Genomic DNA, 15,442 nt, shown 5'->3' with positions numbered 1-15,442 from the left:
TAATAATCATGTACTTACTTTGTGCCGAGTGTTGTACTAAGTGTTTTACGTATGTTTCTCAGTTAATCTCCAACAAATAGATTTTCCATTATTCCCATGTTAAAGGGATACTAACACAAATTTAGTGTGGGCAAGTAATTTGCAAGAGTATAGGGCAGAGCCAGGGCTTAAACTCAGGCTTCTTTAACTGTAAAATCCACAGAGAGCCACTGTACTTTGCTTTACTTTATGATGTATTTAATGTTAAAGACAGAGCAAAACCAAAATCTTTGTAAAGAAAACTAGAAAAATCTGGTTAATGAGTTCTGCTAGGTTTCCTTTTTGAGGATCAGTTATAATAAACATTCAAAAAGCTTAAGAAGGTGCATCTTCAGATTTTGTGTGTATTGAATTAGGTTGTGAAGTCTTTGAAAATCTGTCCTTGGATTTAGGTAAGATTACAGAGCACATGAGATTAAGCCCATTTTTTTAAATAAATTTATTTATTTGTTTATTTATTTTTGGCTTCATTGGGTCTTCGATGTTGGATCTTTATGGCTGCGCACAAGCTTTCTCTAGTTGCGGCAAGCGGGGGCTACTCTTCGTTGTGGTGCGCAGGCTTCTCATTGCAGTGGCTTCTCTTGTTGCAGAGCTCGGGCTCTAGGCGCGCAGGCTTCAGTAGTTGTGGCACGTGGGCTCAGTAGTTGTGGCTCGCAGGCTCTAGAGCGCAGGCTCAGTAGTTGTGGCGCACGGGCTTAGCTGCTCCGTGGCATGTGGGATCTTCCCGGACCAGGGCTTGAACCCGTGTGCCCTGCATTGGCAGGCGGATTCTCAACCACTGCGCCACCAGGGAAGTCCCTAAGCCCATTTTTGATGAGAGGGAAGACAAAGAAATTTACTCTTTCTTCACACCTAGCTTGGGTTCCTTTTATAAAATATAGATGTTGTAAAATAATTGAAATCTTGAGAAAAGACTTTTGTTAGATTTGGAACTTCCACTAGATTAATTCTCCTCTATTATGTCATTTTAATAGGTACAAGTAACGGTTCTGTCCTGGTGTACCATCTCACCAGTGGGCTGCTGCACAAGGAGTTAAGCATCCACTCGTGTGAAGTCAGGTGAGTCTGTCATTGGGATATTGAGATCATAAACATGTAATGCCAGAAAAAAGTTCTTGTGGACTTTTCTACACTGAATACTCTGCAGTGGTGATTATTTGACTGAAAACTTTGAGTAATGCATATTCATGTCCAACTAATGGCTTTGTTCATCAAGGCCGAGTACTAGTTGTTTACTTTGTAGAGAACATTATGCAGTGGAGAATTTTTTTCTCACTTTATTTCTGCATCTTATTTATTTCTCCTAAGGCCAAGGCTATTTTCTCCCTGGATATCACTCTGTTCCCTTGTTCCGGTTTATATAGTTTGTTTTCCTTTTCTGTAAAGATCCCTCAGTAGGACTGCTCGTGAAAAATTTGAATAAGGTCATTTTAATTGTTAATTAATCTCATTTATTCTTTCATTTTGAGATGTGATCTGTTTTATGAGTTCTCTGTATGCAGAGGTATCTGAGGGAAGGCTAACAGGACAGAAAGATGACTCTTGCTTTCTATAGTTTTCATGTGTATGTTAAAATTCTTAGTGAACCCTTAGTGTGCACATTCTTTGGAATAAATGCGTTTTCTAAATGGGGAAGGGTCAACCCTTGAAGTATCACAACTTCTGATTGTGATGGAAGTTTCTGAAGAGTTTATGTTGCCTTATCCTTTCAAGTGCATGATTTTTTGGTACAGCCTGAGTGACTGTTTATCGCCACCTTATGCTATGCCCCTACAGTATCTCCCTAAATACATCTACATGGCAGAGTAATGTCTTCAAAAGTGTTAGGCTTTTGGGGTGCAGAGACACAGGTAACTGCTTGGATCCTTCCAAGCTGTTGTTCATCTTTTCTCTCTCCTTCCAGTAGTCCCTGCTGCCACTGATACCTTCTCTCTTCCTTTCTTTCCTGTCTGCGTTTCTTCTCTTGACATTTCCCTTCACCCCTGGCTTTTGTGTGCAGTGTTCCCTTTTATGGCAAACACCAATCAATCAAAACTCACCATTTCATCAGTATTTGTTCTAAGGATTATGTTAAGTGTTAATACTTCACAGGCATTGTTTCACTGAATCCTCACTACAACTCTATGCAGTAGGCACTGTTATTATTCCCAATTTACAGAAGAAGAAACTGAGTATTGTGGAGTCATGAAAAGGTACATGGAATTCAATCCGGGCGTTTCAGGCTTCAGAACTGAGCTCTTAGGATACATGTGCTAAATCTCCAGCCAAAAAATTCACATAGATTAGTTGGAAACATTTTGGCAATAAGATAAAAATGTTGACTAAGCCGGATTAATGCCAGGAATTTGGTACATGCTTCTGGAAAATCAAGCACATTGTCATTTTTTTCAGAACACTGAAATCTTATTGATTTATTTGTTTGTTTGTTTATTTATTTATATTGAGGTACAGTTGAGATATAACATATTAGTTTCAGATGTACAATGTTATAATTCAATACTTGTATATATTGTGAAATGATCACCACAGTATGTAATGTTTAATAAAGACAAAATAGCTAGTTAATCAGTGAGCTATTTGCTGTAAGTAAGATTGTTATCCTGGATTGTTCAGGCCCTAGATGTCACTAAGTACAAGACTTACACATGTTATGATAATATTTGTTATTGACACCAAAATTACTTATAATGTGTTACTTGGGATACCAAATAACTCTAAGGGTATGCTACTCAATCAGGCTAGTGTTGTGAACAATCACACAAATATGCTCCATTTTTTCAAATATAAATTTTCCCTCTTAATTGCCATTTTGAAGATAATTCACATTTTACATCCAGAGATGGTGCCCAAGAGGATGCTAAAATACTGCTGTCTTTGTGTTTCAATTAATGCAATTATAGTATTACAATTAAAAGCCATTATGAAAATTTCACAGATGTGTTATAAAAATTGCTGAACTTATTAGCAATAAACCCAATATATTCTAGATACTCATATGCAAATTAAAGGCCAACTTTAGAAAGTTATTTTTCTACTTAGTACTAAAAGTGTTTTCAAAACCCACTTCATCTTAAGTACTTCAGTCTTTAGCATACATATGGCCTGGTACTGCCTAACTACAGATAGTTGCATCTATGCGTTTTTTGAAAGCTATGGTGTTTTAACCAGTTATGCTTTACAAATATGAAATGTATATTGAGCCTCTTCTGTATACCTGTAAACAGAGAAAACCTGGGAGGCTTATAATCCAGTGGAAGATACCTAGAAGTAAATAATGTAGAGTGGTACATATAGGTTTTCTTAGATTATTAGAGTTCTTATATTATTAGTTGGTGTCTTTGTCCAATAAGCTAAAATTACAATAATGTAGCCCAATACTATTTTCAGTGTCAGAAATTGTTAAAACAGTAGTTTATATTGGTATCAAAACACTGATTGACTCAGTATTGCTTTGAGTACATTGAGTTATTTGTGGAAAGTAAAATGATCTCTATTTTGTCTGTCTGTAAATTTGCAAAGTTAGTTTCATATAACGGTGGAACTTCAAGACCTTTCAGAAAGTGTTTGCTCCCTCCAGCCACCCAGTGTTGAGAAGCAGCTAAGGTAGCATCCCCAATGCAGGTGAACAGGCCCAACTTGGGAATCTATAGGAGTCAGAACACTGAATACCTGTTGGTAGATTCTAAGGTTACGATTGTTCAGTAGCAAGGAATGCTACAGAACAAACTTAGTCAGAAAATGAGCTGCTGTTCTTAAGCGTTTTTATAGAGCTCAATGTGTGGTTAAACCTAACAGTGGTTTTCTAATCCTGGGAGCAGTGTTGTGCTCAGCTGTGTTTGACAAGAGTTTTTATTCTTTTCTTTTGAGAAAAATCCCCTCCTATCTAATACACTTTGAAGTCCAACTTGATTTTTATTTTCTTTAGTTGATCAGTAGGAGTCAGATGTACAGGCTGCTGCTGGAATCTGCTCAAAGGCAGCACACTCGTGGTGCTTGATTATAAATAAGCAGCCACCCATGTTCTGCTATATCCTGAACACTGGGACATCCTGTAAACTGGGGGGAAAGCACTTCTCTGAATATGTACGGCACTTAGAAACATAAGGAGGCACGGTAGGCTTTTTTTGGACATCATTCTTTTAATCTAATGGAATTTGCTGAGTGCCTGTCATGTGCTTAGAGAGACAGGACATGGTACCTCCCTTCTAAGAGAGTACAGTCTACTGCAGTGCTTCTCCATCAGTCGCACTGTTGTTTCCACTGAAAGCTGTTGAGGCTTTCAGGCAAAACCCTATTTGCCCTTTGAGTCTCAGCTTTAATGTTTCCCCAGGAAGCCCAGCCTGGCCCCTGAGACCAGATTCCATGTGACTCTTACAAGCTCCTGTTGAACTGAGCACTGTTCTCTTCTGAGATAGATAATACTGGATGCACTTGTATAATGTCTCTTTTCTGCTAGATTGTAGGCTCCTGAAGGACAACAGTCACCTCCATCTCCTTCACAGCTGTATTCCCTAGCCTAACAAAGCCGCTAGCATGTACTGGGTACTTAATAGCACAGGCACTGGCATATATGGGGTACCTAACAGATGTATTTTTAAAAATAATAAATGAAAAGTGGGAGGACTGAAATTTTTACTGTCCAGAGGTAGTGGCATTACTATACTGGAGTGTAAGTAGTTCAGATTGCCAGCAGCAAGACTTGGAAAGTATATCTTAAGGTTTCTGTGGGTAAACAGATCTGATTGAAGCTACCAGACTTACTTAGAGAACAGAAGTTCAAAACGATTCTTGTCTCCTTTTGTTCACTCTCAGTAGAAAAATTAATGAGTGCTATGTGTTCGGGGAAAGGAAGAGAAACAAGACAAATGGACTTTTCCAGTGAATAATTAACCAACTTATATTGTAGTCGCTATAGCTGCAGTTTGAGTATAGTAAATGAGGAGGCCTAATGAAGAAAATAGGGCTTGAGTTAGATCTTGAAATAAGAGTGATCATTGATGGTGATTATGAATACATACAGTGCTTACTCTGTGCCAGGCCTTCTCTGTGCCCTCAGTGTTATTACTCCTGCACAGCAGATGAGGAAGCTGAGAGGTAGAGGAGCACAGAGCTAGGAAGTGCTGGAGCCGAGACTTGATACTATATAGTATTTGAAGAGGGAAGGAGAGGGGTCCTTCCAGGCATGGAAGTTCTCACGAGTTCTCCGTTTTTAGCAGCCGAATCCGAGTGTTTCAACACAATTTTACATTTGAAGAGTTATAAATTGATAACGACAGTAATTCCCTGCTGTTGCAAATATTATTTTCAGTTCTCTTGGGATTATCTTTGCTCCTCTGAGAAAAGACAAGTAGGTGGGTACACAGGAGTCAGTGAGGAAAAGCTACTCTAGTTAAAATAGCAAGGTTTTTAACGTCTGAACCTTTTTAACACAAGGTTCAGATGATTGAGAGGTAAGTTGGATGCCGAATGGCTTTGGAAGTCACACAGAAGAGTTTGGATTTGATGCAGGAGCCATTGTATTGATAACCTTTTTCTTGGGCAGGTGAGAGACATGTTCAGAGCAGTATTAATGCTAAATCTAGCAATAGCGTTCAAATTGGAGTAGACGTGGAAAAACTAGATCAGAGGTCAGTAAACATTTTCTGTAAAGGACAGATGGCAAATATTTTAAGCTTTGTAGGCCATAAAATTTCTGTCACAGTTACTCAGCCCTGCCATTGTATTGTGAAAGCAGCCATAGGCATTATGTCATTGTTAAAAATGGTTGTCCTGTAAATGCTGATGAGCAATTGCATATAGAACAGAGGTTTAAACTTGCCTCCCAGCCAGCTCTGTTACCTTGTAAGCAATGCAGGGTAATAGTAGTGTTTCTCACTTCTTTTTGTGACTCTGATGAATTCGCTTGTCCTGGGTCCCCCCATTTTCCATTGATGGTGAAGCCAGTTATGTTACTGGGAAAAAAACATAGACTCACCTACTATCAGTCCCAAATAAAGGGGACTCCCAGGGCATTAGGTTGATAGGTTACTGTCTTGTCATACGTGTCTGATTTTTCTTTTATGCTTTTCTCTAATTGACATACTGTTAGGAACGTTCATCCACTTCCAAATCTAATAGCTCAGTTTGTATTGTTTGCTTCAGGAATTTCTGCTTCCTAACCAACTAGGAATTTTGGTAAAATTTGATAAAGTTCCTACGTGTACTCAACTTTAAGCAGTCTGCTCGGAATATTTCTGTACCACTTGTTTTTAAACAGTGGAATTCTTGGCAAATACTGTGATGTGACCCTCTCCTTTGCCAGATTTTAATAGCTATTTTAGTGCTATGAATTCTGATAACTAACCTGTCTTTTTATTGGATTTGGAGATAAAGTTTTATTAGAAACAATTTTATATATGTTGGAAATGTATGATAATATAGCCTTAAATAAATGTCATTAATATAATTCCTTAATTAACTTGTATAATAAAATTTAGGTCATAGAAAAAACTTATTTTTCAAATAAATTTTTCAAACAAAAAAAGAATATTAGATTAATCTTTGTTTAATTTCTCATTATAGGGGTATTGAATGGACGAGTTTAACTGGTTTTCTTTCTTTTTCTACCTCAACACCAAACAACATGGGATTAGTGAGGAACGAACTTCAGCTGGTTGATCTTCCAACAGGTCTGTGTATTTAGCCTATGAAGATATTTTTAAATGGTACCATCATATTGATCAAAGATGTTTCTATTTATAAAACATGTTCCAAAGTACTTTCTTTCACCTTGGAGTTTTTTCTCATTTATATATTCATTTTTATATATTCTATGTTTATGTATTCATTTTTTGGTTGTTCCATAATAATTGCCTTAGAAAAGACGCATCATTGTTTGTATGCAAATTGTGTTAACACAAGTGCATGGTAAATGGAGGACCATTAGCCTGAATGGACAGATTCATAAATGTGGTATCAGCTGTACTTTCAGGTACATTGTTGTAGATAACCAGAAGTACAGTGTTAAAATCAATCTTTGTAGTTACACTTTATTAGAATCTCTTTAAAAATTTTTGGCCTTTGCAGGAAACCCTTAAAATCTTATAAAAATCTTATAAATAAAGATTCTTTTTAAATGCTTAAATTTAAAACTTTTGATAATCTCTGGCTGGCTAAATAGGAAAACTTAATTTCGGAGTTTAAAGACTTTACAATAGGAAATATTCCAGTAAAGTAACTTGTTCACAATTGTTAAAAACCTATAGCCCAGTGAGTTTCAAAATAAGAACTTGAAAATAGAGTAAGGTGAAGGTTTTATATTATCTTATATATAGCACATGGGATGATTTCAAATAGGTTTTTTTTTTAACAAAATTGTGGGGAGTTTTTTTTTAAATGGCTTAGCAATATGAATATATTTTTAACCAATAAGTTACCTGTGTGTATAATAAATCATATATATGGTTGCTTCCTTGTATTCTCAATATATATTTCTAATTTATAGTTGTTCTTACTTATCAGAGTATGTTACTAAACCTCAAAGAATTAGCCCCACTTCAGTCCAGTGTTGCTCTAGTCTAATTGGAAATGACCTGCCTGGTGACCCCTATCCCTACATTCCTGAGTTGCCAATAAACTGGCACTGGTCACTGTAGTTACATGGGAGCCCAGGGATGAAATGCTGTTCTGTAGTATCATTCACTAAAAAAATGCCTGTTCATTTTTTTCCAATCAGCTCAGGTCTAGGACTGTTAGATAACTTAAAATCTGTCTTTCACAGATTTATTTTTGAGGAACGAATTTCTGAGTAATAGTTAGTGACGTTTTAGGTGGGACATTTAAATTCATAGATTATAGACTTTTACAGCCTTGTCTTCTAAGGAGGGCAGCCGACTAGCAGAGCCAAGAAAGGATGTAGGGTGTTTGGCGAATAATAACAGTGAGATTCTGTTTGATGGCATTGAAGAGCAGGGAGGCATATAGACATCCACTTGTCTTTGAATTGAGTATGTTCTCTCTTTTCTTTAATGTAATAGAAATCTAGGAAAAGATATTAAAATGTATTTGTTCAGGGACTTCCCTGGTGGCACAGTGGTTAAGAATCCACCTGCTAATGCAGGGGAAACGGGTTCGATCCCTGGTCCAGGAAGGTCTCACATGCCGTGGAGCAACTAAGCCCTCGAGCCACAACTACTGAGCCTGTGAGCCACAACTACTGAGACCACGCGCCGCAACTACTGAAGCCTGCACGCTCTAGGGCCTGTGTGCCACAATTACTGAGCCCGTGCGCCTAGAGCCCATGCTCTTCAACAAGAGAAGCCACCACAATGAGAGCCCACACACCACAATGAAGAGTAGCCCCCGCTCGTCACAACTAAAGAAAGCCCACGCGCAGTAACGAAGACCCAATGCAGCCAAAAAAATGTATATTTGTTCAAACGTAAAGTAGAGCTTGCATTTTTTAAGTTACAGAAAACCATTTAGCTTCTTTAGCTATTAACTAATTCTTAATATTCCCCAGTTTCAGTTTATAGAGACCTTTTGATAGGAACATGTCAAAATATTGTAGTTGAGTATTTTGCACATGGGGCAAGAAATCTTAAATACCTGTTCAAAGAGTGTTTTCTCCACTAATTAGTATTTGTAAACATGAAAATATTTATATTACTTTGAGTAGTTTTTACAGTAAGCAGTTGCTTTACCGTAGATGCATTAAAACTTTAGAAATTGGTATTTCTAAATTTCTAAGATTAAATTATTTGAAAGAAACCACAGAAGGACTTCAAGAAATTCTATAGAAAAAGAAAATATCTTTTTATAAAGTAGATATTTGGATGTAAGTAATATACTGTTGGTCTTTAACTTGTAATAGTTTTGAATACTTGAGAATACTTTTGAATTTAGATTACTAGAAACAGCTTAGAAGCAAATGGAAGAGTGAACAGGAATAGAGGGTAGCACTGATCAAATTACATTGGTACAGCTTTTAGTTTCTTACATGTTTTATGTGCTTTTTTACCTTTTCTTTAATGTTTGCAATTAAAGGGAGGAGCATTGCTTTTCGTGGTGAACGAGGTAATGATGAATCGCCCATCGAAATGATTAAAGTATCTCATTTGAAGTAAGTGTCATCCTAAAAATAAATTCTCTGGTCTTATCACAAGGTAATCTCAAGGATTTTTTTATCTTTAAGAAAGTGAGAGTATGCATGCATGCATATAGAATTTCTTAGTGATAGCAAACTGTGATGTGCAGCCATATCAAAGAAAATATTTTAATCGCAAAATTAAGTTGCTATTGCTTTTAATTCTCCACTTCTAAAAAGACAAGGTAACTTATCTGAACCTTAACATTTCATTAGATTGGTAAAACCAGTAACCCCATTGTGTTCCACTATAGCTATGTTGATATAAATGCCTGTCACTCACTAAGAAATGTTATTTGTTAATCTGGTGAAATTCTTATTTCAACTTCCACCTCAGTGTGGGTTTACTGAGTAAAAGAATTCGTTTTCCTTATTTGTAATTTAGATCTAATTCCAGTAAGTTTCTGAGTTTTTTGTTCCAAGGGAAAATAAATGTAAAGCAGGATTATTGACAACAGAAACTGAATGAAAACTAATCAAGAGAACAAAGAAAGAAGGAGTAAGCACTCTGAAATTGTTTTTAAAATTGCTTTAGCTTTTCGAGGATCTTTGCATTTCCATGTAAACTTTAGACTCAACTTATCAGTTTTACCATAAAGCTTCCTAGAATTTTGATTTTCATTGCATCGCATCCATGGATCAGCATGGGGAGGAATTGACGTCTACCGAGTTTTGTGATTCATGAACGTGGTGTATCTCTCCACTTATTTAGTTCTTCTTTAACTTCTTTCAATAATATTGTGTAGTTTCCAGCTTATAGATCTTACACATCATTCGTGAATTATTTTTTGCTTTTTCTTTGATGCTATTATAAATGGTGTTTTTTCTTTTTTTCTTTTCAATTATTATTTATATACTGAAATAGTTAATTTTTTACTGAGGTAATATTTATTTATAACATTATATGAGCTTCATGTGTACAACACTGTATTTATACTTCCGTGTACCCTACAGCGTGCTCACCACCAAAAATTTATTTTCCATCTGTCACCATACATTTGATCTCCTTTACCCATTTTGCCCTCTTTCCTACCTCTTTCCCTCTGGTAACCACTACTCTGTTCTCTGTATCTACATGTTTATTTTTATTTGGTTTGGTTTGTTTATTTTGTTTTTTTAATTGTTTATTTTTTTATATTCCACATATGAGTAAAATCACATGGTATTTGTCTTCCTCTGACTTATTTCACTTAGCATAATACCCTTCTGGTCCATTCTCATTGTTGCAAATAGCAGGATATTCTTTTTATGGATGAATAATATTCCATTGTTATATATATATACACCACATCTTCTTTATCCATTCCTCTCTTGATGGGCACTTAAGTTGATTCTGTATCTTGGCTGTTGTAATTAATGTGACGATGAACATGGGAGATGCAGGTATCTTTTCAGATTAGTGTTTTTGTATTCTTTGGATAAATACCCAGAAGTGGGATAACTGGATCATATGGTAGTTCTATTCTTAATTTTTTTAGGAATCTTCATACTGTCTTCCACAGTGGCTGCACCAATTTACATTTCCACCAACTGAGGGTTCCCTCTTCTCCACGTCCTCACCAATACTTATTTCTTATCTTTTTGATAATAGCCATTCTGACAGGTGTGAAGTGATATCTCATTATGGTTTTGATTTGCATTTCCAAGTAATTAGTGTTGTTGAACATCTTTTCATGTGCAATCTGTATGTCTTTGGGAAAAAGTCTGTTCACCTCCTCTGCCCAGTTTTTAATCAGGTTGTTTGTCTTTTTGTTGGGGAGTTGTATGAGTTCTTTATATATTTTTGGATATTAGCCCCTTATTAGATATATCATTTGCAAATATCTTCTCCTATTCGGTAGGCTGTCTTTTTTGTTTTATTTATTGTTTCCTTTGCTGTGCGGAAGCTTTTTATTTTGATGTAATCCCATTTGTTTATTTTTGCTTTTCTTTCCCTTGCCTGAGGAGACATATCTAGAAAGATATTGCTGTAGATACATGTAGATGCCCTTTATTAGGTTGAGGAAGTTTTTTGTTCCTAGTTTGCTGAAACTTTGTATCATTGAGTAGGTGTTGAATTTTGTCATATGCTTTTCCTGCATTTATGGACGTCATCATTTGGTGTGTTTTTGTTTTGTTCTTTAAGCTGGCTTAATATGGTGAATTATATTGCCTGATTTCTCAGATGTTAAACTTGACATTCCTGGGATAAACTCCACTTGGTCATGATGTATTAGTGGATTTGATTTGCTAATATTTTGATATACTGTTGGGTTTGATTTACTGATATTTTATTGGGGATTTTTGCATCTGAGTTCATGAAGGATTTTGGTCTAGTTTTTGTGTAATATCCTTGACTGGTTTTGGAATCAGGGTAATGACCTTGTAAAATGCGTTGTGAAATATTTCCTCCTCTTCTTTTTTCTAGGCGAGTTTGTGTAGAATTGATATTATTTCTTCCTTAAATAGGGCGAATTCACTGAGGAACTCATGTGGGCCTAGAATTTTTTTTGCAGTCAAGTTTTTAAATATAAATTCATCTTCTTTCATAGATGCCAAACTCTTCAGGTTCCATATATATATTTCCTTCAGTACGCTTTGGTAGTTGGTGTCTTTCAAGTAACCTGTCCATTCATTTCATCGAAGTTGTTGAATTTATTGATATAAGCTTGTTCATAATAATTCCCTTATTCTTTTAATGGCTCTGTGATCTGAGTAATGTCTCTTTCATTTCTGATAGTAAATTATGTCAATTTTATTAATTTTTTCAAAGAAACTTCTATGGTTTCTTTGATTTTTCTCTGTAGTTTTCTGTTTTCTGTTTCATTGACTGCCATGCTTATCATATCCTTTTGATTCATTGACTTCTTTATCATTGTGAAATATCCTGTTTGTCTTTGGTAATATTCTTTGTTCAGAAGTTTGTCTGATTTGTCTGATTAGTATAGCCACTCTAGCTTTCTTTTGACTAGTGTTTGTATGGTATATCTTTTTCCTTCCTCCTATTTGTAACTTATCTCTTTAAAGTTGATTTCTTACAGAGAGCACATAATAGGGACTTGTTTTACTGTTTGATCTGATAATCTTTGCTTCTAATTGCATTGTTATAAATTATTCATATTTAATGTAATTACCAATATGGCATATGTTGTCATCTACCATCTTGGTAGTTATTTTCTCTTTTTTTCATTTTGAATGAATTAATATAGTTCATAATTATAGTAGGTTTAATTTCTCATATGCAAAATATCAGTTAGTATAACCCACATAAGAACAAAAGTTCTTTGGAGGAGAGCCTCAATAATTTTTTTAAATGTAAGGGAGTCCTGGGACTAAGAAGTTTGAGAATTGCTCAAACTGTTTGGACTCCAGTCTCTTCTATTTCCAGTCAGTCTTGACTCTACACAAGCCTGCTAAATTGATACATCTTAAACAACTGATCACATTATCACCACTGCTTCAGAACTCAGTGATCTGCTGTTCTCTGCAGGATGGATCTCTACACACGCTAGCATTGCATTGTAGGGTGTCTTAGGGATTTTATAATGTGAATCCAAAATTCACATTTTAGCTTCTTTCTCATGAGGATTGCTCTCACATACTCTGCATTTCACACAGCATGTTCCCCCAGACACCCTGTGTCCTTTCCTGTCTTTTGCCATGTATCACACTTGTAACTCTGCCTAGAATGCCATTTTCCTATTGTCAAAATTAATCTCAACTTTCATAGTGAATCTTTATAGCATTTACCAGATTCTCTTTTATATTAGTTATTTACATACATGCCTTTACTTGTTTTTATATTAGATATAATAAAAAATGTAACATATTGCATTTGTATAATCCATCACGGTTTATAAAAGTCTTTCATGTGTGCTGGTCGTTTTTTTTTTTTTTTTAATCCTTACAGTATTTAGTGAGGTATGTAAGACAGGTGTTGCCATGTTAAAGCTAAGCAGAATAAAACTCAAAAGGTCACATGGTTTGTCTGAGGTCACATAATTATCAAGTGGGAGTCCTCTGATAACACTGCGCTACAGGGATCTTCCTCCTCTGCCACATTTCCTCACTGTCGGCATGATAGAAACCTTACTTACTTTTTCATTTAATTTTTACTGTAACCTGCGTAGCAATCAATCCATTGATGTAAGTAGTGGTATTTTCATGTGTTGATGAGAAAATTGAGCCTCAGGAGGGTTATTGTAATATGTGGCCCCAGGATGTGAACTCATCATTCTGAGCTGGACTCCTTGCCTCCTTATGGCTATGTGGCTCTCACAGGTCATTTTAGAGCTTTACCTTCTTAGGACTGTTAATCATGAGGGCTAAAGGTTAGTTTAAATTCTCTTTGTTTAGAATGTGTCATCTGAGTTTTCTGATTTACTGAACTTTTTATTTGCACTGCTTGTGAAAATTTTGCAAAAAAGAGGTTTATTTAGTAATTTTGTTTATTTTAGGCAGTATTTGGCAGTTGTATTCAAAGATAAACCCCTGGAGTTATGGGATGTTAGGACCTGTACCATTCTTAGAAAAATGTCCAAAAACTTCCCTGTGATAACTGCTTTGGTAAGTTACAATTTAAGAAGTAAACAGTTTATTTAGGTATGTATGTATGTAGTGAATATTTTTCTTTAGCTTGAATTGAAATCATTACTCCTGTGTATTTTCTTGTTAAAAATGTGTATTCAGAGAAGATGATCTAAACAAATGGAGACAACTCTTATTTTCTTGGATGGGTTAAGCTAATATTATATTAAATTCCAATTAAAATTTAATTTAGATATTTTGAGGAACATGATAAACATATTCTAAAATATTTATGGAAAAATACAGGTCATAGTCAACCTTGAAAAAGGAGGAGTAATGTAGGCAGTATGGGTGGGGGTCGGAGCCATCCTACCCCATACAGTACGTATTATTAAACCATAGAAATAAAAGCAATGTTATATTGGCCCAAGAAGGAGAAATGGATCAGTATAATAAAGAGCTCATTAACAGACCCATGAATGTTTGGGAGCTGAATGTACAGTAAAGTAGCTCACAAACCCAAGAGGAGGAAGAGACTGTTTAGTAGACAGTATTGGGGAAACTGTCTTACTTTATGGAGAAAAATACTGGATCTCTGCATAATGCCATATTCAGAGGTGGGCTCCACAGGATTAATGACCTAAATGTAAAAAAAAAAAGTAAAGCTATAAAATTAATGCAAATACAGAAGAATATTTTTCTATTCTGGGGGCAAAAGAGGATATCTGAAGCTCAAACCGAAAGGCAAAAAAATTGAATGAATTTGATTATATCAAGATTGGTGCTTTCTATTCAATGAATCAGACCATTGTCAAGGTTAAATATAGAAGACGGGTTGAAAAAAGAAGTTTTCCAGTGTCTGAGATGGACAGTGGGCTACGGGATTAGTATCCTGCAGTGGAAGGACGAACAAGCACGTGAGCAGTTAATGAATATGGCAGGGAGGCCTAAAAGGCCAACAAGCAGGCGAAGGAATGTTCAAACTCATCGGTTTTGAGATGTGCAAAGTAAAATAACCATGATATGCCTTTTAGACACAAAAAGGGTAAAGCCATGTAGCATCCCATGTGGCTGTAATATGGGCTATAGGAATTCCTTGGCACTGCTGATAGGCACCTAGACCAGTGAAGCCATTCTGCAGAGCAAACTGGCAGCACTTAGGCAAACACAGACATCCTCTGTATTCCAGCTGATCAGCTTCTGGTCATACAGGAACTTTTGTGAGGATAGTGACTGCATTGTAATTTGCCGTGAGGAGAGTATAGAGACAATCTGGGTGTCTTTCGCTGAGAAACTGAACTAAACTAAAAGCTAGGCTAAAAATTGGCAGATGTACCTATGGAGGGTTATATAACATGCAGAAACAACAGAGGTGGGACTTGAATACATTGCACTGAGTAAAAGGAGTTAGAAACAGGAGGAGATATATAACACACTACTGTTAATGCAGATCACAGATATGTGCATGTAAAATAACTACATGTTAAGAATTTATACATATGAGAGGATATTAGATTAAATGCATTAGAATAAGCAGGAGTAAATAAATAAAAGGAGAGGTTTGGGGTGGACCTACAGATGATAATGGGCCATGATTGGAGGAGTGTGATCATCTTACCTTGTGTACCTAAGGGGGAGGTGGGGAGGTAAGGAGTGGGAGATACCATCATTAAATGTATTATTTTCATTCTGTAAAAAATGAAAGCATCAAAAGTCTAAAACCTGTTGGAGTTGGCCATTAAGCTCTTTTTCCTTAAGCTGTAATTGAAGATT

General features: G+C 35.9%; 1 protein-coding gene across 1 annotated transcript in view; it reads left to right on the top strand.

Annotated features, from left to right (window-relative positions):
* Positions 1–15,442, top strand: part of WDR11 (WD repeat domain 11) — a 56,018-nt gene that overhangs the window by 22,536 nt on the left and 18,040 nt on the right. The window contains exons 11-14 of the mRNA XM_081240253.1: positions 1,014–1,098; positions 6,601–6,707; positions 9,064–9,139; positions 13,600–13,708. Of these exons, the coding sequence (XP_081096379.1) occupies positions 1,014–1,098; positions 6,601–6,707; positions 9,064–9,139; positions 13,600–13,708 (377 nt within the window). The remainder of the gene's footprint in view (positions 1–1,013; positions 1,099–6,600; positions 6,708–9,063; positions 9,140–13,599; positions 13,709–15,442) is intronic.

This window comes from Mesoplodon bidens, assembly GCF_964165515.1.
Source record: "Mesoplodon bidens genome assembly, chromosome: 1".
NCBI lineage: Eukaryota > Metazoa > Chordata > Mammalia > Artiodactyla > Ziphiidae > Mesoplodon > Mesoplodon bidens.
The sequence above is the reverse complement of the archived record's forward strand: the minus strand, read 5'-3'. Positions and strand labels throughout refer to the sequence as shown.